This window comes from Lethenteron reissneri, chromosome 63, assembly GCF_015708825.2.
Source record: "Lethenteron reissneri isolate LAM-NWPU_2019-01 chromosome 63, ASM1570882v1, whole genome shotgun sequence".
Lineage (NCBI taxonomy): Eukaryota > Metazoa > Chordata > Hyperoartia > Petromyzontiformes > Petromyzontidae > Lethenteron > Lethenteron reissneri.
This window is the reverse complement of record NC_083841.1, coordinates 4,725,746-4,753,262: the sequence shown is the minus strand read 5'-3', so window position 1 is coordinate 4,753,262 and position 27,517 is coordinate 4,725,746. Positions and strand designations below refer to the sequence as shown.

Sequence of the window (27,517 nt, the reverse complement as noted above, 5' to 3'; positions counted from 1 at the left end):
CCCCCTCCCCTCCCCCCTCCCCTCTCCACCCCTCCCCTCTCTCCCCTCCCCCCTCTCCACCCCTCCCCCCTCCCCCCTCCCCTCTCCACCCCTCCCCTCTCCCTCCCCACCCTCCCCCCTCCCCCCTCCCTCTCCCCCTCCCCTCCCCCCCTCCCCTCTCCACCCCTCCCCTCTCTCCCCCTCCCCCCTCTCCACCCCTCCCCCCTCCCCCCTCCCCTCTCCACCCCTCCCCTCTCCCTCCCCACCCTCCCCCCTCCCCCCTCCCTCTCCCCCCTCCCCTCCCCCCTCCCCTCTCCACCCCTCCCCTCTCTCCCCTCCCCCCTCTCCACCCCTCCCCCCTCCCCCCCTCCCCTCTCCACCCTCCCTCTCCCCCCTCCCCTCTCCCCCCTCCCCTCAACCCCTCCCCTCTCCCCTCCCCCCTCTCCACCCCTCCCCTCTCCACCCCTCCCCTCTCTCCCCTCCCCCCCTCTCCACCCCCTCCCCCCTCCACCCCACCCCTCCCCCTACACCCCTCCCCCCCTCCACACCCCCTCCCCCCCTCCACACCCCTCCCCTGCTACCCAGAGTCGCCGTCTGTGTCTGGCACGGGGCCACTATGCGCTCCCTGCGGCGCCGCGAGCGGATGCGTCGTGATCCCGTTTGACCTCCGGTGACCTTGACCGCATCACCTGCCCGAAGCTCACGCGGCGGTCACGTTTCTCGGCGATTTGTCCGTGGAATTGGTGGGGGGCAGGGGGGGCAGGGGGGGCAGGGGGGGCAGGGGGGGGGGTAGGTGGGGAAATTGAAAAGTGCGGAGAAAAATGATCGTCGTCGATTGCATCTCACGAGTTTTCCTCGAAGGGTTAAAATTCACGCAGCAGCAGCAGCAGCAGTTCTATCTCCCGGAGCGGCAGCTGAAGCGAAGGCTGCAACTTTTATTAACCCCCCTCACCCTCACCACCAACACACAGCCCGTGCCCACCCTCACCACCAACTCACCACCTCTCACACTCACCACCAAACTCACCACCTCTCACACTCACCACCAAACTCACCACCTCTCACACTCACCACCCACCCACCACCTCCCACCCTCACCACCAACACACAGCCTCCCACCCTCACCACCCACCCACCGCCTCCAACCCTCACCACCAACCCACCACCTCCCACCCTCACCACCAACCCACCACCACCCACCCTCACCACCAACCCACCACCACCCACCCTCACCACCAACCCACCACCTCCCACCCTCACCACCAACCCACCGCCTCCCACCCTCACCACCAACCCACCACCTCCCACCCTCACCACCACCCACCACCTCCCACCCTCACCACCAACTCACCACCTCCCACCCTCACCACCAACCCACCACCTCCCACCCTCACCACCAACTCACCACCACCCACCCTCACCACCAACCCACCACCTCCCACCCTCACCACCAACCCACCACCTCCCACCCTCACCACCAACTCACCACCTCCCACCCTCACCACCAACCCACCACCTCCCACCCTCACCACCAACTCACCACCACCCACCCTCACCACCAACCCACCGCCACCCACCCTCACCACCAACTCACCACCTCCCACCCTCACCACCAACCCACCACCTCCCATCCTCACCACCAACCCACCACCTCCCACCCTCACCACCAACCCACCACCACCCACTCTCACCACCAACCCACCACCTCCCACCCTCACCACCAACTCACCACCACCCACCCTCACCACCAACTCACCACCTCCCACCCTCACCACCAACCCACCCTCACCACCAACCCACCGCCTCCGGAGCTCCCTCTAGTGGAGGCTTTTCCGCCAGCAGTGGCGAGAGCAAAGACATTGCCGGGCCGCCCCTTAAGCTTTCACGTGGAGGGAGCATAGAATGTGCAGCCAATATATTCAAAATAAAAAATCTCCCCACGGGCTAAAAAAAAAACGTAGTATCAAATGTTGTCTCGTCTTCTCTGTACTGTTGTTCGCTTAGCAAGCAAACATTTGTAAAATATATGCGTCTAGCAATTTGAACTATCATCTTTATCATCATCATCATCATCAATAATCGTGGTCAATCCACTGCTGGATGATGACACCGGTGCGCGTGCCTCCTTCGATAGCCGCGGCGTTCCGTGCCTTGCGGGCCGTCCCTAAATGACGTCACGCACCTAGGGGAGGGGAGGGGGTCAGACATTTGTGACGATGTGTGACGAGTGGGGTTGGAGAGGTGTTTGAGAAATGTGACGTCACATCAAAATGCGCAACTTTAAATAAATGTATAATTGTTGTAATAACACTAATTGTTATAACAACACTCTAATTAAATAGACTTTTCGATAAATGTTTTCTTCTACAACATCAGAGTGCAGCGCCACACTAAACACGCACTACAATGACAATAGTTTAAAGCGATTTGAAGCAAGTTTTATTTTCAAAATGGAAATATGGTTTTGGGGGGGGGCAGAGCTTTGTGACGTCATATTTGAGGGTTGAGGTTGCGGGGGGGGTCTGACTTTTTGTGACGCCGAGTGACGAAGGGGGGAGGGGGGGGGGTCAAAAATCGTCAAAAATCGCGTGACGTCATTTATGGGCGGCCCCATGGCTGCCATTTAGGTTTTCGTCTTGACCATCGATCGGACATCGAACCTTGCAGCCACGATGACCGATTCTTACATAAGCCACTTAATCTGCTTGGTTCTTTCGGTAAAGTCAAGTAGAAGGGAAATAATAAAATAATAAAAATAAAACATAATAAAATGATTATTATAATAAAATAGCTAGTATGTGTTATTTTTATAAATTTATTATTTCCCTTCTACGTGACTAAAAAATCAAACGTAATAATTATTTTATTATTTTTATTATTTTATTATTTCCCTTCTACGTGACTAAAAAATAAAACGTAATAATTATTTTATTATGTTTTATTTTTATTATTTTATTATTTCCCTTCCACGTGACTTTACCGAAAGAACCAAGAAGATGAATCCCTGCAGTCACGAAAGCTTTAAATCGAAAAAGCCACTTAATGTTCTTAACGGCATTGAATGTTGCCGCGGGCAATGTGCACGCACGCTCGTTAGGGGGTGACTCTCTCTCTCTCTCTGTCACCCAAATGTAATTAATTCCAAACACGAATCTCTCCACGCTTCTTCGCACACTTTGGCAGTGTTTGTTCCTCTTCTTGGTTATTTCGGTCAAGTCACGTAGAAGGAAAATAATAAAATAATAAAAATAAAACATAATCAAATACAATTCTCACGACGTTTCGGCCACAACGCAAGCAGCCGTCCTCGGGTGAAGAACAGGTCTGTCGGAAAGACAGCGTTTGAGAATTATTTTATTATGTTTTATTTTTATTATTTTATTAATTCCCTTCTACGTGACTTTACCGAAAGAACCAAGGAGATGAATCCCTGCAGTCACGAAAGCTTTAAATCGAAATGTAGTGTTTGTTCCATTTGCTTGGTTAATGACCACTTGTGGTTTGGCCCGTTCTATTTTCACAACATTCGGAGTTTGCGTGTCTCGCTCTCTCTCCGTGGTCGCGTCGATTTTTCTCTGGGTCCTCCGGGTTTTCCCTCCCACATTTAGAATCAACGTCACGCGTTTAGAGCATTCATTCGGCTGCTATAAATGTCCACATGATGATGATGATGGTAAGCCACTTCGTTAAGCTATCACTTAATTCTAGATTTGAAGCTTTCGTGGCTGCAAGGATTCATATTCTTAGGTTTTTTCGGTAAAGTCACGTAGGTAGAAAATTTAAATTTCAATTAATAAAAGTAAAAAATATATATTTTGCTTCTACGTGACTTTACCGAAAGAACCAAGAAGATGAATCCCTGCAGTCACGAAAGCTTTAAATCGAAATTTAGTGTTTGGTCCATTTGCACGTAGGTAAAAAATGTAAATTAAAATTAATGAAAGTAAAATAAAATAATTTATTTTACTTTTATTAATATAAATGTTTTACCTACGTGACTTTACCGAAAAACCTAAGAATAAGCTATCACTTGTAATGACCAGGTCGCTTCTGAAAAAGAGCTTACACACATCAGTGGGGCCTTAGCTGGCAAAATAATTCTTTTTTTAAAAACGTTATAGTTTTAATTGCTTGATAAGGCTATGTATGCGTTGGCAGTGGTGCATAAGCACGTGTACAGTACGATACCCCTCAGCGTAGTCATCAGTAACAGGTTGGCATTATAAGGAGAGAAAGAAATACAGGGTAGCCCAAAGGTCAGGCCAGATTGGGTTATTATATTAATTTTCATACTGGCATGAGAGAAAAAAAACACGTTTAATTTTCGATGTAAAGCTTTCGTGACTGCAGGGATTCATCTTCTTGGTTCTTTCGGTAAAGTCACGTAGAAGGGAAATAATAAAATAATTTTTTTTTACATAATTCTCACCTGAGGACGGCTGCTTGCGTTGTGGCCGAAACGTCGTGAGAATTATCTTATTTTATTATGTTTTATTTTAATTATTTTATTATTTTCCTTCTACGTCACTTTACCGAAAGAACCACGTTTAATATTTAAGTTAATCTTTTATTATATATATGATCATTAATATATATATTTTTTATCTTCTTCTCGGATGACATTTAAAAGTGGTGGAAAACATTCACTGAATTGAGGGGGGAGCATAATTGACGGATTTTTCAAAGGTTAGACGGCTGTCATCCTTGAAGGGAAAAATTAACCCGTAAAAACTAAGTTTTTCACTATAAATCCTTTATATGCGTGGCGGCTAGAGTCCTCTCGTCCTCTGGCTTGAGATGGCTGCCACCTATGGGTCAGATGATTGCCTGCAACCATTAAGCAATTGGTAATTAAATATTAAAAAAATTCCCCCTAAACAGTGTAAAATTTTGTAAAAAAAATTTCACGAAAATTAATTGTCACGCACAACGAGTCTGTGTGCAAAATGTCAGCTCGATTGGATCACGGGAAGTGGGTTAAAAAACGACCGAAAGATTTGCACGGTCGTAAGCACGCAAGCAAGCAAGCGAACTTAATATAAAGGATTTAAAAAAGTCCGACATTCATTCGAAAAGAGAATCCATGCCTCACCCCTGCGTGTTAATTGAAGTCACATTTTAGCATTTGTTAAGTAAATGCAATAACACCTTTGAGATATGCTAAAATAAATATAACCGCTATATGCCCTGTCATTAGGGCCGCATAAGCCTATTATATCTATGGTTGTTATTATTGGCGACGTTTCAGGCAATGGCCCTTAATGAGAGCGTGTCAAAGAAGGTTGTCCTGGACGTAGCTATAGCGTCCTCTAGTGGACGTTATTGGGAAAAATTTAAACTCAACTTTCGCTAAACACATACCTGCAGAGGGAGCTGGAAGGAACGTTGGGTTGCTCGGTCAATGGCCAGGGTCAACGGCGGCGTGGTGTATTCCGCAAATATGCCCGACTGTGAGGGCGGGCACAAGCCGGCGTGAGTAGATTAAACGTTGAGTTTTATAAGGGCACCACGGGGTGACCAGCCCCTCCCCACCCAGCCCCACCCCTCCCACCCCCCCACCCAGCCCCACCCTCCCCACCCAGCCTCTCCCCACCCTCCCCACCCAGCCCCTCCCCACCCTCCCCACCCAGCCCCTCCCCACCCAGCCCCACCCCTCCCACCCAGCCCCTCCCCACCCTCCCCACCCAGCCCCTACCCACCCTTCCTCCCTACCCAGCCCCTCCCCACCCTCCCCTCCCCACCCAGCCCCTCCCCACCCAGCCCCTCCCCACCCAGCCCCACCCCTCCCATTTTTGGATGCACGACGGACGGACACAATCATCCCATATGGGCTGGTGGAACCAGGTGGTTCCTACCAGTATAACGTGTGGCAATGGTGATGGTAGTGTGTAAGGCTGTGAGTAGAAGACTGTTGGGTTATTGATTTTGCTACCTTGCCCCAATCTGAATTAGTCGGACTTATATAATTAGTGTAATTATTAGGGGCCGTCCATAAATGACGTCACGCACCTGGGGGGGGGGTCAGACATTTGTGACGATGTGTGACGAGGGGGGTATGGGTTGAGAAATATGACGTCACATCAAAATGCGCAACTTTAAATAAATACAGACAACACGTTCTACTTAATTAAATATACTTTTTAATAAATGTTTTCTCCTACAACATCAGAGTGCAGCGCCATATTAAATACGCACAACAATGACAATAGTTTAAAGCGATTTGAAGCATGTTTTATTCTTTTTTTGGGGGGGGGGGGCAGAGCTTTGTGACGTCATATTTGAAGGGGGGGGCTGACTTTTTGTGACGTCGTGTGACGAAGGCGGGGGGGGTCAAAAATCGTCCAAAATCGCGTGACGTCATTTATGGACGGCCCCTGACATATTTATATCTATTGACTTTCTTACCATTTTATTTATTTTAAACTCATGTCGGTGTGTGTGTGTTCGCTCTTGCAACTTTCTAACCACCGCACTTATACTGGGACATCTGTGGAAAAAAAATTAACCCGTAAAAACAAAGTTTTTCACTATAAATCCTTTATATGCGTGGCATCGGTTTTATTTTATTATTCATTTCTGTTTTTCTTGAGTAAGAGTTTCATTTTTATCACATTGGTATTTTAAATTAAATATGAAAAAAAAATTCCTAAAAAGTGGAAAATTTGTTAAAAAAAATTTCACGAAAATTAATTGTCACGCACAACGAGTCTGTGTGCAAAATGTCAGCTCGATTGGATCACGGGAATTGGGTTAAAAAACGACCGAAAGATTTGCACGGTCGTAAGCGCACAAGCAAGCAAGTGAACTTAATATAAAGGATTTAAATATTAACCCGTAAAAACAAAGTTTTTCACTCTAAATCCTTTATATGCGTGGCGGCTAGAGACCTCTCGTCCTCTGGCTTGAGATGGCTGCCACCTATGGGTCAGATGATTGCCTGCCACCATTAAGCAATTGGTAATTAAATATAATTATTTTTTTCTAAAAAGTGTAACATTTTGGAAAAAAAATTTCACGAACATAAATTGTCACGCACAACGAGTCTGTGTGCAAAATGTCAGCTCGATTGGATCACGGGAAGTGGGTTAAAAATGACCGAAAGATTTGCACGGTCGTAAGCGCACAAGCAAGCAAGTGAACTTAATATAAAGGATTTAAAAAATCTTTAGAGCTCATCGGATTCCTCCTGCAATACAAATAAATAGTCTGACACTGCGTGGGGTGATGCGTTAAATACGCGCATTATTTTCACAGATTAAGTTGTATGCAGTGTATAATGTAGCGTATGTAACATTTTAACCCTGAAATCAACACTGGATAAAAAATAAATTGGAGCAATTTCGCCAGATCGGTCCCGGGACCGCCGGATAATATTGAGAAGCAGCCTGGATAATCGATTATGATCAACTGTATATTTTAAAACGCTTCCAATTATTGTTTTTAGTTTAAAACGCAAGGGGGGGGGGGGGGGGGGGGTAGATATAGGATGTGGGATGGATTTTTTATTTTAAAATATCTACGGTCGAGGCACGGGCGGGATTCGAACCCGACGCCTTACCACACGTAAAATGTATAGTCCAATACAGTAAAAGTAAAAAAATGCAATCCCAAAGTGCATTGATTTGTGAGAAAGCGTTTATTTTTAAATCCTTTATATTAAGTTCGCTTGCTTGCTTGCGTGCTTGCTTGCTTGCTTACGACCGTGCAAATCTTTCGGTCGTTTTTTAACCCACTTCCCGTGATCCAATCGAGCTGACATTTTCCACACAGACTCGTTGTGCCAGACAATTATTGTTCGTGAAAAAAAATTCCCAAAATGTAACACTTTTTAGGCAAAAAAAAATTTATTTTACATATATTCAAATAGAACGCATTCATGGCTTTGGCTGAACGTCACAGTGTAAGAGCCCAGAGCGTAACCCCTCCACAGGCCGCGGCGGAGTAGCGCAGTTGGTAGCGCCCTCGCTTCCCATGCCAAAGGTCGCGGGATCGATCCCCGCGTCCTCCACAGGCGAATATATTTTTAAATCCTTTATATTAAGTTCGCTTGCTTGCTTAGGACCGTGCAAATCTTTCGCTCGTTTTTTAACCCACTTCCCGTGATCCAATCGAGCTGACATTTTGCACACAGACTCGTTGTGCGAGACAATTAATGTTCGTGTAAATTTTTTCCAAAAATTTTACACTGTTTAGGGAAAACAAATTAAATATTTAATTACCAATTGCTTAATACTGGCAGACAATCATCTGACCCATAGGTGGCAGCCATCTCAAGCCAGAGGACGAGAGGACTCTAGCCGCCACGCATATAAAGGATTTATAGTGAAAAACTTTGTTTTTACGGGTTATACTTATTATTAGTAAAAAAAAAATCGACGTTACTTTTTGAGTCCCATTTGGCGACCCGTACACTTTGTGTCACGTGACACACACCCTTCCCCCCCCTCTCGGCCAACGCCGTCGGCCGCCATCTTACTCAGGGAGCGACACCCGCCACTCTGGGACGCGGGTCGTAATATCCGGCGTCTCGTGCAAAATTTATATCGATTTTTAAAAAACCGTAAGAAGCCTAACAACAATCGTACGGAAGAACGATTTTATTCATCAATATATATCGAAGAAACAAAAACCCGCACGCCAAATGACAGTCGTTAAAATCAATCGCCTCGTGTCGTGCGACTGAGAAAACAAACTTTTTAAAAACACCCCATACTCCTTGCTTCTTTCGGTAAAGTCACGTAGCTCTAAAATAAAATAAAATCACGACGTTTCGATTACAATACAAGTGGGAAATACACAAAAATAACCTTACCCAAGATGGCTGCGCGTGGCTTCACGAGTCCCCCCCCTCCCCCCCTGCGGGTCGCTACGGGACGCGTTGGGGGTCATTTGGCGCGCACGCGTGGAAGGCGGGAAGGCCACACTTCGCTCTTGCCGTCTTTCGTGAGGGGAAAAAAATCGAAACAAATTTGTAAAAAAATTCTTCCAAATCAACAACAACAACAACAACTACTCGCGATGAGGCTCACGCAGCTGCTGCTGATGCGCCACGGGCGCGCGCGGCGCCAGTTGGGTCGCGAGCCGGGCGCCCGCCTCGACCTCCTGCGCCTGCTCGTCACGGGCCTCGTGCGGCACGAGCGCGTGCAGACCACGGGGGCGCGCGCGCGCGAGGCCGCCGCCTACGCCGACAAGGTGGGCGACCACCCCCAACCGTCACCCCCTCAACCGTCAACCGTCACCCCCAACCGTCACTCTCAACCGTCACTCTCAACCGTCACCTGTCACCCTCGTGCGGCACGAGCGCGTGCAGACCACGGGGGCGCGCGCGCGCGAGGCCGCCGCCTACGCCGACAAGGTGGGCGACGACCCCCAACCGTCACTCTCAACCGTCACCCTCAACTGACACCCCCAACTGTCACCCTCAACTGTCACCCCCAACCGTCAACCGTCACTCTCAACCGTCACCCTCAACTGTCACCCCCAACTGTCACCCTCAACTGTCACCCCCAACCGTCAACCGTCACTCTCAACCGTCACCCTCAACTGTCACCCCCAACTGTCACCCTCAACTGTCACCCCTCAACCGTCACCCTCAACCGTCACTCTCAACTAACACCCTCAACCGTCACCCTCAACCGTCACTCTCAACCGTCACCCTCAACTAACACCCCCAACCGTCACCCTCAACTGTCACCCCCAACCGACACCCTCAACTGTCACCCTCAACTGTCACCCCCAACCGACACCCTCAACTGTCACCCTCAACTGTCACCCCCAACTGTCACCCTCAACTGTCACCCCTCAACCGTCACCCTCAACCGTCACTCTCAACTAACACCCTCAACCGTCACCCTCAACCGTCACCCTCAACTGTCACCCTCAACTAACACCCTCAACCGTCACCCTCAACTGTCACCCCCAACCGACACCCTCAACTGTCACCCTCAACTGTCACCCCCAACCGACACCCTCAACTGTCACCCTCAACTGTCACCCTCAACTGTCACCCCCAACCGACACCCCCAACCGTCACCCCCAACCGTCACCCTCAACCGTCACCCTCACTCTCAACCGTCACCCTCACCCTCAACTGTCACTCTCAACCGTCACCCCCTCAACCGTCACTCTCAACCGTCACTCTCAACCGTCACCCTCAACCGTCACTCTCAACCGTCACCCTCAACTAACACCCCCAACCGTCACCCTCAACCGTCACCATCAACTAACACCCTCAACTGTCACCCTCAACTGTCACCCCCAACTGACACCCTCAACTGTCACCCTCAACTGTCATCCTCAACTGTCACCCCTCAACTGTCACCCTCACCCACAACTGTCACTCTCAACCGTCACCCCCAACCGTCACCCTCAACCGTCACTCTCAACTAACACCCTCAACCGTCACCCTCAACCGTCACCCTCAACCGTCACCCTCAACCGTCACCCTCACCCTCAACTGTCAACTAACACCCTCAACCGTCACCCTCAACTGTCACCCTCAACCGTCACCCTCAACCGTCACCCTCACCCACAACTGTCACCCTCAACCGTCACCCTCACCCTCAACTGTCACTCTCAACTAACACCCTCAACTGTCACCCTCAACTAACACCCTCAACCGTCACCCTCAACGTCACCCTCAACCGTCACCCTCACCCTCAACTGTCAACTAACACCCTCAACCGTCACCCTCAACTGTCACCCTCAACCGTCACCCTCAACCGTCACCCTCACCCACAACTGTCACCCTCAACCGTCACCCTCACCCTCAACTGTCACTCTCAACTAACACCCTCAACTGTCACCCTCAACTAACACCCTCAACTGTCACTCTCAACCGTCACCCTCAACCGTCACCCTCACCCACAACTGTCACCCTCAACCGTCACCCTCACCCTCAACTGTCACTCTCAATCGTCACCCTCAACCGTCACCCTCAACTAACACCCTCAACTGTCACCCTCAACCGTCACCCTCAACCATCACCCTCAACCGTCACCCCCAACCGTCACCCTCAACCGTCACCCTCAACCGTCACCCTCACCCACAACTGTCACCCTCAACCGTCACCCTCAACCGTCACCCCCAACCGTCACCCTCAACCGTCACCCTCAACCGTCACCCTCAACCGTCACCCTCAACCGTCACCCCCAACCGTCACCCTCACCCACAACTGTCACTCTCAACCGTCACCCCCAACCGTCACCCTCAACCGTCACTCTCAACTAACACCCTCAACCGTCACCCTCAACCGTCACCCTCAACCGTCACCCTCAACCGTCACCCTCAACTGTCACCCTCAACCGTCACCCTCAACCGTCACCCTCACCCTCAACTGTCAACTAACACCCTCAACCGTCACCCTCAACTGTCACCCTCAACCGTCACCCTCAACCGTCACCCTCACCCACAACTGTCACCCTCAACCGTCACCCTCACCCTCAACTGTCACTCTCAACTAACACCCTCAACTGTCACCCTCAACTAACACCCTCAACTGTCACTCTCAACCGTCACCCTCAACCGTCACCCTCACCCACAACTGTCACCCTCAACCGTCACCCTCACCCTCAACTGTCACTCTCAACCGTCACCCTCAACCGTCACCCTCAACTAACACCCTCAACTGTCACCCTCAACTAACACTCTCAACCGTCACCCTCAACCGTCACCCTCAACTAACACCCTCAACTGTCACCCTCAACTGTCACCCTCAACTGTCACCCTCAACCGTCACCCTCAACCGTCACACTCGACTAACACCCTCAACTGTCACCCTCAACCGTCACCCTCAACCATCACCCTCAATCGTCACCCCCAACCGTCACCCTCAACCGTCACCCTCAACCGTCACCCCCAACCGTCACCCTCAACCGTCACCCCCAACCGTCACCCCCAACCGTCACCCTCAACCGTCACCCTCAACCGTCACCCCCAACCGTCACCCTCAACCGTCACCCCCAACCGTCACCCTCAACCGTCACCCTCAACCGTCACCCCCAACCGTCACCCTCAACCGTCACCCTCAACCGTCACCCCCAACCGTCACCCTCAACCGTCACCCTCAACCGTCACCCCAACCCTCACCCACAACCGTCACCCTCAACCGTCACCCCCAACCGTCACCCTCAACCGTCACCCTCAACCGTCACCCTCAACCGTCACCCTCAACCGTCACCCCCAACCGTCACCCTCAACCGTCACCCCCAACCGTCACCCCCAACCGTCACCCTCAACCGTCACCCCCCACCCAACTGTCACCCCCCCCCACCCAACTGTCACCCCCACCCCCAACTGTCACCCCCAACTATCACCCCCCCCCCATCCAACTGTCACCCCCCCCCCCAACTGTCACCCCCCCCATCCAACTATCACCCCCTCCCAACCATCTCCCAACCATCACCCCGCCAAACCATCACCTCCCAACGATCCCACCCCACCCCACCCCAACTATCCCCAACGCCCCCCTCCACCTCCCACCTCACCTCACAACTATCTGACCCGGCCACAATACTCACCTCTACGAGGTGGCTCAACACGTGGAAATGTATAGCGGGCAGTTTGTGATCAACTACCTCAGGGCGTGACGACCCTTCCTTACGCGACTCCCAGGCACAGCTGGCCCGGCTGTCAGTACCTGGTACGAGCCCCTCCCAGGATCACGCGGTTTTCTCACTGCCTCGTGAGTGTTCTCGGGAGGGGAGTCAATGGCTAAGGGAGTAAACCCCGCCAGAAAATCAGGAGTGGGGCACCTCAGGCAGCACATTCCCAGCAGCCCCTGCAGCCAAACTGGTACCAAACGTCGTGCTACGCACTCCTTTGGACCTCACCAGCAAGGCCGATTGAGGGAATCCCTGACGCATGGGCAACCCAGGATTTCCAGAATAACCTTACCCGGGCTTTGCGCCAACAAGAGGTGCAAACATGGGGAGAGGACACTCCTCGACCTCGTAAGGCGCAAACGAATTGCTTCTCGAGACACACAGGCCTATGATGATGAGCCAAATAAACTCCTAAACGGTCGAGACGCACGCTTCTACCCGAGCTCGCCCGCAGACCTGGAGTTAGGTGGCCCGTGGGCTGTCGGCAACGCCGTTGGCGGCTACGCATTCGTGGGTGTGGTGTGGCAGAGGTCGCAACCGGGTACCCGATACCCGGCTACCCGTACCCAGCGTTTGTGACCCTGGTGCGGCCGGGTACGGGTAGACCGTGAGTCACTGGTGAGTAACCGTTTGTCACTCATTTCGGGTAGGGTACGGGTAGGATACGGCTACCTGTACCCGGCCGGGTACGGGTACTCATTTGCGACCCTGGTGCGGCCGGGTATGGGTACGGGTAGGCCGTGAGTCACTGGTGAGTAACCGTTTGTCACTCATTTCGGGTAGGGTACGGGTAGGGAACGGGTACCCGTACCCAGCCGCCGAGACTTTTTAACACGAGAGTCTAGCAGTAGGGGGCGACGTTGTCCAAAATTAAGTAGGTTGCAGATTATTCTCCGGCATTAGGAGGGTGTTTGGCCCAATACCAAGTTACATTGCGAGCGTGGGTGTGTTTTTGTTAGGTTAATTGTCACTTATAAGAGCTTCAGGTTTCAAGTTTATTTTTCAGTCAGTTGATGGCAGAGGTCGCAACCGGGTACCCGATACCCGTACCCTACTCGATACCCGGCTACCCGTATTACCCAGCCGGGTACGGGTACCCGTTTGCGACCCAGGTGCGGCCGGGTACTCGTAGGCCGTGAGTCACTGGTGAGTAACCGTTTGTCACTCATTTCCCAACGTCTTGTCTCTTCTCACAATTCAAGTTCCTAGAATCAACCCACCCGCGCCTGCAACATGGCTTCATCCCAGAGGTCGCAATCAGATACCCGTACCCTACCCGTACCCGGCCGGGGTACGGGTAGGGTACGGGTAAGGAATCAAAACCCGTTTGCGACCTCTGGTTGATGGTCTCAGCCCGGTCACCAGTGACTAACACAGAATCAGAAGTTTATTTCCCCAAGTGAAGCCCATTGAGCTAAGACTTGGCCAGCAGACACACAGAGACCCATAGACTTCCATTGACGTGTCGAATTAGAGACCCATAGACTCGCATGAACAAAACAAACAATCAACACCCGTATAGCCTTCAACAGAATTTTGGGGCAAGTGCTGTTAGCGAGCACTTGTGCGGGCCGGCACGGCACACGAGGTGGGTGCCCAACACCCATAGACTCGCATAGAGACCCATAGACTCGCATAGAGACCCATATACTCGCATAGAGACCCATAGACTCACGTAGAGACCCATAGACTCACGTAGAGACCCATAGACTCGCATAGAGACCCATAGACTCACATATAAACCCATAGACTTTAATAGAGACCCTTAGACGTAGAGACCCATAGACTCACGTAGAGACCCATAGACTCGCGTAGAGACCCATAGACTCACGTAGAGACCCATAGACTCACATAGAGACCCATCGACTCACGTAGAGACACGTAGTCTCACATAGAAACCCATAGACTCACGTAGAAACCCATAGACTCACGTAGAGACCCATAGATTAATGTAGAAACCCATAGACTTTCATAGAGACCCTTGGACGTAGAGACCCATAGACTCACGTAGAGACCCATAGACTCACATAGAAACCCATAGACTCAGGTAGAGACCCATAGACTCATATAGAAACCCATAGACTTTCATAGAGACCCTTAGACGTAGAGACCCATAGACTTGTCTGACTTGTGTTTAGACCGGCATGGTCGCAGCCTGGGCTCCAATGACTCACACAGAGATGCGTAGACTTCCATGGAGACCCATGGACTTCGAGACCCATAGGCGCACATCGACTGAGTTCTCAAGTGCGTTGATTTGATGGTCTCAGCCTGGTCACTAGTAACTCGCGTATAGACCCATAGACTCACATAGAGACATATAGACTCATGTAGAAACCCATAGACTTTCATAGAGACCCTTAGACGTAGAGACCCATAGACTCACGTAGAGACCCATAGACTCGCGTATAGACCCATAGACGTCCATAGAGACGCGTAGACTTGGGACAGACTAAGTCGATATGAAACTGGGATTCACAGCGTGACTGACAGTTGTAATGTTGCTTTTGTGCTGTTGGTTACTTTGGCGAAAAAGCAAACATCCTGACCGGGCCAAGCTATCAACATCATCATCACCAGCCATGATCAAACCACTGCTGGATAAAGGCCCCCTTCCCGCCCGCCACACGCCATGATCATATCACATTGCTGCTATGTTACGATCTTTTTGATTCTGCACACAAGGTGTCCGTGTGTACAGAGAACTTCTATTGCACCGTGCGTAGCCATCCGTGCCACGGGGGAAAGACAACAAACTTAAGCACAGAGGTTCTAACGAGTCGATTCCATCGCTCCATCTCCATGGTGGACGCCCTCATCGCTTGCCTGCCACTGCGTGATTAGTCATGGACATGGGCCTCCAGCGTCCCTTTGAGCCATGGCCTATCCTGCCCAAGCCCACTTACCCACCATAACAGTCTAAGAAAGAAACCATTAGCAGCGTGTGTTTCTCTAATCCATCTGTTCCTCCTTCTGCCACTCGCTGTAATTCCAAGTGTGCGTCTCTCCGTTCCTGAGCCGTCCTGTAAACAACAAAAATTGTCACCCGTCTTATCTCGCGCCTCCAGTTCGCACGGTCGGCCACATTCGGTGCGGAACAAGGTCAACATACGTACGTATGTCCCTCCGTCTCTCCGTCAACCGTCTCCATGGAGCCTGCACTCATGCTCCCTCTCGCCCGCCCCCGAATGCTCACAGCAGCCCAGAGCCGCGACACACTTGGCGTTGAAATCAGCCCTGAGCGACGGTGAAACGTACTGCCAAGGCCATTCCACGCGCTCCTTTACCCACCTACCCACGCAACCACCACCACCACCCCCCCTCTTCTTCTATCCCTTCGCCGTGACCCGGCAGATGGAGTCACCTGTGCCGCTGGCCCGGCGTCATCGGCGTCATTATCCTCCAAAATCCGGCCTTCAAAAAGCCTCCCGGCAGAGATGATGAACACGGGTCCGTAGCACGTGACTCGGAATGCAAACGCGGCCCCGCACAGTGGCCCCCAGTGCCCCCGCTAATCCGTGGTGTTCTTGGCCTGCGCGCCGGTTGGGCTTTTGCCTAAAGCCCTCGGTTTTTTCTAATTGGGTTCGCGGCGAGAACGGTGGCGAGCGGGCGATGGCTTTTGATTGTTTGTGTCAGCGCGTTCGCAACGTGTGTCCGTGCGTACGTACGCAGAACTGGAGCAGCAGCAGCAGCAGCGGCGGCGGGCTTGTATCTAGGTCACTGTTGCAAATGAGACTGCCCTGGTCTCTTTGAGTTCTCCACTGCAATTCAACTCACCACTACTCTTCCAATTCAACTCAACACTCTGCACTGCTGCAATTAAACTCACCACTACTATTCCAATTGAGCTCACCACTCTGCACTGCTGCAATTAAACTCACCACTACTATTCCAATTCAACTCAACACTCTGCACTGCTGCAATTAAACTCACCACTACTATTCCAATTCAACTCAACACTCTGCACTACTGCAATTAAACTCACCATTACTATTCCAATTCAACTCACCACTCTGCACTGATGCAATTAAACTCACCACTACTCTTCCAATTCAACTCACCAATCTGCACTGCTGCAATTAAACTCACCACTACTCTTCCAATTCAACTCAACACTCTGCACTGCTGCAATTCAACTCACCACTACTATTCCAATTGAGCTCAACACTCTGCACTGCTGCAATTCAACTCACCACTACTATTCCAATTCAACTCAACACTCTGCACTACTGCTATTCAACTCACCACCACTCTTCCAATTCAACTCACCACTCTGCACTGCTGCAATTCAACTCACCACTACTCTTACAATTCAACTCAACACTCTGCACTGCTGCAATTCAACTCACCACCACTCTTCCAATTCAACTCACCAATCTGCACTGCTGCAATTAAACTCACCACCACTCTTCCAATTCAACTCAACACTCTGCACTACTGCAATTCAACTCACCACTACTATTCCAATTCAACTCACCACTCTGCACTACTGCAATTCAACTCACCACTACTATTCCAATTCAACTCACCACTCTGCACTGCTGCAATTCAACTCACCACTACTATTCCAATTGAGATCAACACTCTGCACTACTGCAATTCAACTCACCACCACTCTTACAATTCAACTCACCACTCTGCACTGCTGCAATTCAACTCACCACTACTATTCCAATTCAATTCACCAATCTGCACTACTGCAATTCAACTCACCACTACTATTCCAATTCAATTCACCACTCTGCACTGCTGCAATTAAACTCACCACCACTATTCCAATTGAGCTCAACACTCTGCACTGCTGCAATTAAACTCACCACTACTATTCCAATTCAGCTAAACACTCTGCACTCGTCCAATTCAACTCACCACTTCTCACTACTTCTATTCAGATCACCACTCTGCACTACTCCAATTCAACTCGCCACTCTGCACCACGAACAATCGCGCCAACACTGAATGTGCTCGTTTATCATTATTACTACTGCACCACCACCATCATCATCATTGCAATAAATCCATTCATCATCAGCACTCGGAGTGGAGTAAACTAAACTAAAAGTACAAAGTATTTAATTTTACCAGGTAAGGCCCACTGAGCTATAGAGTAGCTCTTTGTCAGAAGCGATCTAGCTATCACAAATTATAGCTCAACGAAGTGGCTTATCGCATAGACATTTTTCGCAGCAAAATAACTCTAAATGTGCGTTGTCGATTCCCAATGTGAAGGTAAAATCTGGAGGACCCAGAGAAAAATCCACACGACCACTGGGAGAGAGAGAGAGACGCAAATAAAAAATACACAGCAGGCGTCAGGGTCGGGGTCGAACCCACGACCTCCTGTAGACCAGGCGAGGTAGTTAATATCTAGCCACCGTGATGATGACAGAGAGAGACACGCAAATTCCACATATACAGCAGGCGTCAGGGTCGGGTTCGAACCCACAACCTCCTGCATACCAGGCGAGGCAGTTAACATCTCCGAGCCACCGTGATGATTACAGAGAGAGACAGGCAAACTCCAAATATACAGCAGCAGGCGCCAGGGTCAGGTTCGAACCCACGACCTCCTGCATACCAGGCGAGGTAGTTAATATCTTCTAGCCACCGTGGTGATGATGCTGAGAGAGACACGCAAACTCCAAATATACAGCAGGCGTCAGGGTCGGGGTCAAACACACGACCTGCATACCAGGCGAGGTTGTTAACATCTCCCAGCTACCGTGATGATGGTGAGACAGAGAGAGAGAGACACGCAAACTCCACATATATAGCAGCAGGCGTCAGGGTTGGGGTCGAACCCACGACCTCCTGTACACCAGGCGAGGCAGTTAACATCTCATAGCCTCCGTGGTGCCCCATGAGCGTCGTCACATGATCGTTGGCGAGCGCCGCGTTGAGGTAGCGCCGCTCTGTAAGTCGCGGTGCGGTGGCAGCGGTGCTACGGTGCACACAGCCGCTCACCCGGCCAACCGCCCACCCGCCGGGCCAGCCAGCCACCCACCCACCCGCTGTCTAGGCCGCAATCCGATCAGCCGGGATTATCTCTCGGTTGAAACGCACGAAGACGCCGTGGTTTCCCCCACCCGACCCCGTTCACCCCCCCCCTCCCCGCCCAGTGTCCCCCGCCAACCCCAGCACATGGCGCTAATTCCCTCCCGTGTCAGCGGAATAGGCTTTGGGAAAAGCCACGTGAAGAGAGATGTTCGACTCGGGCCGGCTGAACAAGGCTTGGGAGAGCCGTAAGTGTGTGTGTGTGTGGGGAGCGCTTGTGTAGTGGTTAGCGCTACGCTGCGCTACGAACCCGGCGACCTCAGTTCAACACCAGTGACGAATGTTTGAACCGGTCCTAAACACGGGGAATGGCTTTACGAGTTGTATGATCTCCTGTAGACGTAGATAACACTGGCCCTTCATGTTCTGCAGATGTAGATGCCACTGGTTCTTCACGTTCTGCAGATGTAGATGCCACTGGTTCTTCACGTTCTGCAGATGTAGATGCCACTGGTTCTTCACGTTCTGCAGATGTAGAAGCCACTGGTTCTTGACATTCTGCAGATGTAGATGCCACTGGTTCTTCACGTTCTGCAGATGTAGATGCCACTGGTTCTTCACATTCTGTAGATGTAGATGCAACTGGTTCTTCACATTCTGTAGATGTAGATGCCACTGGTTCTTCACGTTCTGCAGATGTAGAAGCCACTGGTTCTTCACGTTCTGCAGATGTAGAAGCCACTGGTTGTTGACATTCTGCAGATGTATATGCCACTGGTTCTTCACGTTCTGCAGATGTAGAAGCCACTGGTTCTTCACGTTCTGCAGATGTAGATGCCACTGGTTCTTCACGTTCTGCAGATGTAGATGCCACTGGTTCTTCACGTTCTGCAGATGTAGATGCCACTGGTTCTTCACGTTCTGCAGATGTAGATGCCACTGGTTCTTCACGTTCTGCAGATGTAGATGTCACTGGTTCTTGACATTCTGCAGATGTAGATGCCACTGGTTCTTCACGTTCTGCAGATGTAGATGTCACTGGTTGTTCACGTTCTGCAGATGTAGATGCCACTAGTTCTTCACGTTCTGCAGATCTAGAAGCCACTGGTTCTTGACATTCTGCAGATGTATATGCCACTGGTTCTTCACGCTCTACAGATGTAGATGCCACTGGTTCTTCACGTTCTGCAGATGTAGAAGCCACTGGTTCTTCACGTTCTGCAGATGTAGATGCCACTGGTTCTTCACGTTCTGCAGATGTAGATGCCACTGGTTCTTCATGTTCTGCAGATGTAGATGCCACTGGTTGTTCACGTTCTGCAGATGTAGATGCCACTGGTTCTTGACATTCTGTAGATGTAGATGCCACTGGTTGTTCACGTTCTGCAGATGTAGATAACACTGGCCCTTCATGTTCTGCAGATGTAAATGCCACTGGTTCTTCACATTCTGTAGATGTAGATGCCACTGGTTCTTCATGTTCTGCAGATGTAGATGCCACTGGTTCTTCACGTTCTGCAGATGTAGATGCCACTGGTTCTTCACGTTCTGCAGATGTAGATGCCACTGGTTCTTCATGTTCTGCAGATGTAGATGCCACTGGTTCTTCACGTTCTGCAGATGTAGAAGCCACTGGTTCTTGACATTCTGCAGATGTATATGCCACTGGTTCTTCACGTTCTGCAGATGTAGATGCCACTGATTCTTCACGTTCTGCAGATGTAGATGCCACTGGTTCTTCACGTTCTGCAGATGTAGATGCCACTGGTTCTTCATGTTCTGCAGATGTAGATGCCACTGGTTCTTCACGTTCTGCAGATGTATATGCCACTGGTTCTTCACGTTCTGCAGATGTAGATGCCACTGGTTCTTCACGTTCTGCAGATGTAGATGCCACTGGTTCTTCACGTTCTGCAGATGTAGATGCCACTGGTTCTTCACGTTCTGCAGATGTAGAAGCCACTGGTTCTTCACGTTCTGCAGATGTAGATGCCACTGGTTCTTCACGTTCTGCAGATGTAGAAGCCACTGGTTCTTCACGTTCTGCAGATGTAGATGCCACTGGTTCTTCACGTTCTGCAGATGTAGAAGCCACTGGTTCTTGACATTCTGCAGACGTAGAAGCCACTGGTTCTTGACATTCTGCAGATGTAGATGCCACTGGTTCTTGACATTCTGCAGATGTAGAAGCCATTGGTTCTTCACGTTCTGCAGATGTAGATGCCACTGGTTCTTCACGTTCTGCTGATGTAGATGCCACTGGTTCTTCACGTTCTGCAGATGTAGAAGCCACTGGTTCTTGACATTCTGCAGATGTAGAAGCCACTGGTTCTTCACGTTCTGCAGATGTAGATGCCACCACTGCCATTTATTGTGCATCGGTTGAACTTAGGACTCTCGGTCCGAACGGGCAACTGGACACACGGACACGTTTGTTCGTATCTCTGAAAGTTCGTGGGTCGAATGTCCGTAAGCAGAGGAGTCTCCCTGTGCTTAACGCGTACTTGCGGCACTCTGGAGCAAGAAGATTAGCGCCGTTTGCGCAGCCGTCACCCGCAAAGCGCAATCGATGCACCTCCGACTTGTCTCTTAACTAAGCCGCCCCTAGCCTCCCCCCTGCCCCAATTACCATCGCCGTCGGCATGGTAACCCCGAAGGGAGGCCGCCGTTGCCATGGGCGTAGCGGCTAGCGCGCCACCGGAGGTCGCCGGCTCTGGTTCGATCTCCCGTCGTGGCCGTTGAAGAAATTGTTTTCTGATTTACCCCCCACCCCATTACCCCCATCCCCCCACGCACCTTTGTCCACCCTGCAGTGTAAATGGATACGCTGCGAGTTAGTCCATCGGCAGGTCACGGTGGCAAGATGCGTGTCTCTCTCTCTCTCATCATCATCACGGTGGCTAGGAGATGTTAACTACCTCGCCTGGTGTGCAGGAGGTCGTGAGTTTGATCCCGATCCTGACGCCTGCTGCTGTATATTTGGAGTTTGCGTGTCTCTCTCATCATCATCATCACGGTGGCTAGGAGATGTTAACTACCTCGCCTGGTGTGCATGAGGTCGTGAGTTTGATCCCGATCCTGACGCCTGCTGCTGTATATTTGGAGTTTGCGTGTCTCTCTCATCATCATCACGGTGGCTAGGAGATGTTAACTACCTCGCCTGGTGTGCAGGAGGTCGTGGGTTTGATCCCGACCCTGATGCCTGCTGCTGTATATTTGGAGTTTGCGTGTCTCTCTCTCTCATCATCATCACGGTGGCTAGGAGATGTTAACTACCTCACCTGGTATACAGGAGGTCGTGGGTTCGATCCAGACTCTGACGCTTGCTGCTGTATATTTGGAGTTTGCGTGTCTCTTTCATCATCATCACGGTGGCTAGGAGATGTTGACTACCTCGCCTGGTGTACAGGAGGTCGTGGGTTCCATCTCGACCCTGACGCCTGCTGCTGTATATTTGGGGGTTTGCGTCTCTCTCCGCGTGGTAGCGTGAACTTTTCTCCGGGTCCTCCGGTTTTCCCTCCACATTTAGAATCAACGTGCATTCAAATTATTTGGCTGCCACGAATTTACACAGAGCAAGCCACTTGGTTGAGCTACATAGTTCAGTGGGCCTTACCTGCAACAAAATAGTTTTCAAATAGGTCGTGTGTCTTGGTGGTGGTTGTTGGTGGTGGTGGTTGTTGTTGGTGGTGGTTGTTGGTGGTGGTGGTGGTTGTTGTTGATGGTTGTTGTTGGTGGTGGTGGGGCAAAGTGTGGGTTCATCTCGACGTCCCGGCCGGAGCGGAAGAGTCGACCAAACTCACCCTCGAAACAAGAGGGCGCTGGGGGGGGGGGGGGTGGTGGGGGCCCTCTCTGTCGCCCTCCCCCCGTGGCAGTGACCCCATCTCCCAGCAAGGCAGCGAAGAGAGCAATCTCGCGGGGGGGCGTGGGGGGGGCGCTGCACCCTGCTACCCTTTCACGCGCCGAGAACCAGAGGTCGCAACCGGGTACCCGATACCCGTACCCTACCCGATTCCCGTACCCTACCCGATAGCCGTACCCTACCCGATACCCGTACCCTACCCGATAGCCGTACCCTACCCGATACCTGTACCCTACCCGATACCCGTACCCTACCCGATACCCGTACCCGATACCCGTACCCTACCCGATGCCCGTACCCGATACCCGTACCCTACCCGATACCCGATACCCGTACCCTACCCGATACCCGTACCCTACCCGCTACCCGTACCCTACCCGATACCCGTACCCTACCCGATACCCGGCTACCCGTACCCGGCCGGGTACGGGTAGCCGTTTGCGACCCTGGTGCGGCCGGGTACAGGTAGGCCGTGAGTCACTGGTGAGTCACCGTTTGTCACTCATTTCGGGTAGGGTACGGGTATGGGTAGGGAACGGCTACCCGTACCCGGCCGGGTACAGGTACGAGTACCCATTTGCGACCCTGGTGCGGCCGGGTACGGGTACGCCGTGAGTCACTGGTGAGTAACCGTTTGTCACTCATTTCCCAACGTCTTGTCTCTTCTCACAATTCAAGTTCATGAATCAACCCACCAGCGCCTGCAACATGGCTTCATCCCAGAGGTCGTAATCGGGTACCCGATACCCGTACCCTACCCATACCCGGCCGGGTATACGGGTAGGGTACGGGTACGGCCGTGTACGGGTACCCGTTTGCGACCCTGGTGCGGCCGGGTACGGGTAAGGAATCAAAACCCGTTTGCAACCTCTGCCGAGCACCGTCCTAATCGGGGCGGTGGGGGGTGCGGAGTGTAACTGCCGCGTTGATGCCGACCACCCTGTGCCCTGTTTTCAAACCTCTTCTCTCTCCCCCCCTCCCCCGTGTGCCCCCGGCAGCTCATCGACTACGCCAAGCGCGGTGACGGGGATGAAACTGCCATGAAGATCGCCGACTATTGGCTCACGGTGGGCCCCCAATGCGCGACGCACCGCCTCGCCTCGCTCTTTACGTTTGCTTCCTGGAGGAGGCAAGCGCCGCCAGGGTGGCTAGGAGATGTTGACTACCTCGCCTGGTGTGCAGGAGGTCGTGGGTTCGATCCCGACGCCTGACACCTGCTGCTGTATATTTGGAGTTTGCGTGTCTCTCTCTCTCATCATCATCACGGTGGCTAGGAGATGTTAATTACCTCGCTTGGTGTGCAGGAGGTCGTGGGTTCGATCTTGACCCTGGCGCCTGCTGCTGTATATTTGGAGTTTGCGTGTCTCTCATCATCATCATCATCACGGTGGCTAGGAGATGTTAACTACCTCGCCTGGTATACAGGAGGTCGTGGGTTCGATCCCGACCCTGACGCCTGCTGCTGTATATTTGGAGTTTGCGTGTCTCTCTCATCATCATCATCACGGTGGCTAGGAGATGTTAACTACCTCGCCTGGTATACAGGAGGTCGTGGGTTCGATCCCAACCCTGATGCCTGCTGCTGTATATTTGGAGTTTGCTTGTCTCTCTCATCATCACGGTGGCTAGGAGATGTTAATTACCTCGCCTGGTGTACAGGAGGTCGTGGGTCCGATCCCGACCCTGACACCTGCTGTACTGGACATTTGTGATAAAGAGCTTTTAAAACGGCTTCATAGCTCATCGGATTCCTCCAGTGTTCATAAATATTCTGATTCTGTATATTTGGAGTTTGCTTGTCTCTCTCCCCGCGGTCCTGTGGATTTTTCTCCGAGTCCTCCGTTTCTTCCCTGCACGTTAGAATCCACATCGCCATGCGTTCAGAGTCTTTTGCTGCTATGAATTTCCACAGACAAGGCACTTCGTCGGGGGCTATCATTCGTGCTAGGCAGGTCGCTCCTGAAAAAGAGCTGAGTGAGTGGTGCCTTACCTGGTAAGATAAACAAAAATAGTTTAGTTCTCCAGATTTCTCCCACAGCTAAAATAAATGATCTTGGCCAAATTTTTCCGAGGTTGAAAAAAATTAGATGGCGGAAAAACGCTGGCCTGTTGGGATCACACGCACAGTAGCAGCAGCAGCAACATCGTCATCCTCCCGCGAAAACTTGGCAGGACCATCCCCACGAAATCTGAATTGGAATCCGATGAGCTATGAAGCTTTTTTTCACCAGATGTTCCAGTCCAGAGTGTTGAGCCTCGGTGATGCTTCTCTGGGTAAAGCAGCGTAATTATAACGAAACATATAATATCGTTTCAAATTTTGATTTAAAGCTTTCGTGACTGCAGGGATTCATATTCTTGGTTCTTTCGGTAAAGTCACGTAGAAGGGAAATAACAAAATAATAAAAATATAAAAACAATAAAATTATCACGTCGTTTCGACAGCAACACGAGCAAATCATCATCAGGTGTGAAATTCACAGCAGGAAAATTTTCTTGCTGATGATGATTGCTCGTGTTGCAGTCGAAACTTCGTGAGAACTTTTATTGTTTTATATTTATATTATTTTATTATTTCCCTTCTACGCGACTTTACCGAAAGAACCAAGAATAAAATATCGTTCCAGTTTAGCGCGCAGGCGACCAATGTTAACAACACGTATGTATGCTGAACTTCTTTCGCACAGTACCTAGCCAACCATGCTCATCGGAGGTGCGGCGGGGGGGGAGGACAACACAAACTAAACACCGAAACCAGTAGTTGCGCGATCTAACCCACACAAACATTTAATTGCGGACCGTGTCTTTTAAATAATTCCATCGACAAATCGACGGGGGATTTCAACGCACAGCCGAACACCATCCCCCCCCACCCCCTTCACCGCCTCTCCTCCTCCCTCTACCAGGAGAAGGACCTGGTCCCGAAGCTCTTCAAAGTCTTAGCCCCACGCTTCCGGAGCGTGGAGGGCGGCTACGTGACGGTGCACCAGATCCCGAACCGCACCAACACGGACCGCGCCCAGATGGCCGTGATGGAGCTGGCGGGCAACCCATACCCGCCGCTGGTGACGCGGCAGCGCGACTCGGACTCGACGCTCCTCAACGTTCTCCTGCGGGGATATCGCCTCGAGCTGGCCAAGGAGAAGGCGGCCGCCACCTCTTCGTCGTCTTCGACGGCGGCGGCGGCGACGGTGACGCCATCCTCGTCGTAACTTCCCCCTCTTTCTGCTGTTTCCGAGACGTTTGCGAGTTGCGGTGTGGGGGGATCTCCCTCCCCACTCCACCACCACCACCCCGCTTCACGCCGCTGGATGCCGGTAGTTTTGTTCACGAGAGGCGTAGCCGCTCGCCGCCGTTGTGGTTTTTTTGTTTCTTTTTGAAGTCGTCGCGCTCGTCGCGGTTAACCGTGGCGTCGCGACCGCCACGCTCGGCGGTAGCCGCCGCCGAAACCGGTGGCCACACGCGCCCCCTCGGTACCGACAAAGTTTGCTTCATTTTGTTTTTTCCCACCCCCCTCCGCCTTTGCGTTTTGATGATGCGCGCGCGCGTGCACTGTACGTCATCGGAACGGGAGCGGGTGACGTTGCAGCCGGACGGTTGACCCCAGGCCGGGGTGTTGCCAGCTTCAGAAAAAAGCTCCAGAAGTTGCGAGATGTGGCCTAGATGCGTCCTTCCTTCCCTCCAAAGTTGTCGCGAATGTCACGCCCGGCCAGTCAGAGAGGTCAGATGGGCCTGCACCAGGGGGACGGCAACAACAACGAGAGCCATTTATATTTTTTCGAATTCGCCAAAAAGCACGATATTTCAAGAGCCGCCCCACAATGCAATGCGAACACAAGACGGGCTGCCCCTTAAGTAAACAACGTCGCTAAGTGGCCCTCAGAGAGCCGCGGGTTTGCCGACCCCCTGGCCCAGAGGTCGCAAACGGGTTTTGATTCCTTACCCGTACCCGGCCGCACCAGGGTCGCAAACGGGTAGCCGTACCCGTACCCTACCCGTACCCGGCTGGGTACGGGTAGGGTACGGGTATCGGGTACCCGATTGCGACCTCTGGGATGAAGCCATGTTGCAGGCGCGGGTGGGTTGATTCTAGGAACTTGAATTGTGAGAAGAGACAAGACGTTGGGAAATGAGTGACAAACGGTTACTCAGCAGTGACTCACGACCTACCTGTACCCGGCCGCACCAGGGTCGCAAATGGGTACCCGTACCTGGCTGGATACGGGTAGCCGGGTATTGGGTATCGGGAACCCGGTTGCGACCTCTGCCCTGGCCCGAACGGCTATCGGCGCGGCCCAGTGGTGAGCGAGGCTCGTGCCACATGGTGAGAGAAGGCCTGGGTTCGATTCCCGACGCTGGTGGTCGCTCTCTGTGAGTGGAGGTTGTGTTCCTGTTACGCCGTGTTCCGCGGCTTCTTCCTACAGGTAAAACCACGTGACCGTTAGCCAAACGCTCCCAGTAGCAGCAGCAGCAGCAGCAGCACGGAATAATTCGCTGAAATAATCGGCGAGACCGGCTCGGGAGGAGGGGAATCCTTCGACTTGCGGAGGCAACGACTCGCAACCTTTGTCGGTGTGGCAGCCCCCTCCAATCAAGACTAGAAAAAAATTAACCCGTAAAAACAAAGTTTTTCACTATAAATCCTTTATATGCGTGGCGGCTAGAGTCCTCTCGTCCTCTGGCTTGAGATGGCTGCCACCTATGGGTCAGATGATTGCCTGCCACCATTAAGCAATTGGTAATTAAATATAATTTTTTTTTCCTAAAAAGTGTAAAGTTATGAATTTTTTTTCACGAAAATTAATTGTCACGCACAACGAGTCTGTGTGCAAAATATCAGCTCGATTGGATCACGGGAAGTGGGTTAAAAAACGACCGAAAGATTTGCACGGTCGTAAGCGCGCAAGCAAGCAAGCGAACTTAATATAAAGGATTTAATAAACAAGATTTTATTTTACCAAGAAATGCCCCACTGAGCTCTACGTAGCCATTTTTTTTCCGATGCTCAAGTGTCGGGCCGCAGGATGTGCTCTGTGCGGATGGTTGACGGGCAATAAAACGGTTGAAGGTAACAGTGGAA

The 27,517-nt window shown here is 51.5% G+C and overlaps 1 protein-coding gene and 1 long non-coding RNA gene across 2 annotated transcripts; one reads left to right on the top strand and one right to left on the bottom strand.

The window, feature by feature from the left end:
- Positions 1–1,786: 1,786 nt before the first annotated feature.
- LOC133358755 (uncharacterized) lies at positions 1,787–8,926 on the bottom strand. Its single transcript, XR_009757115.1, has 3 exons — positions 8,792–8,926; positions 5,341–5,427; positions 1,787–2,161 (listed from the first exon to the last, which is right to left on the bottom strand). It is a non-coding gene; the product is annotated as an uncharacterized LOC133358755 (long non-coding RNA).
- On the top strand, positions 8,872–27,517 carry LOC133358734 (large ribosomal subunit protein bL17m-like). Its single transcript, XM_061577176.1, has 3 exons — positions 8,872–9,171; positions 23,436–23,504; positions 25,344–27,517. Exons 1-3 carry the CDS (start codon positions 8,998–9,000, stop codon positions 25,647–25,649), a joined length of 549 nt encoding a protein of 182 aa, XP_061433160.1. The 5' UTR covers positions 8,872–8,997; the 3' UTR covers positions 25,650–27,517.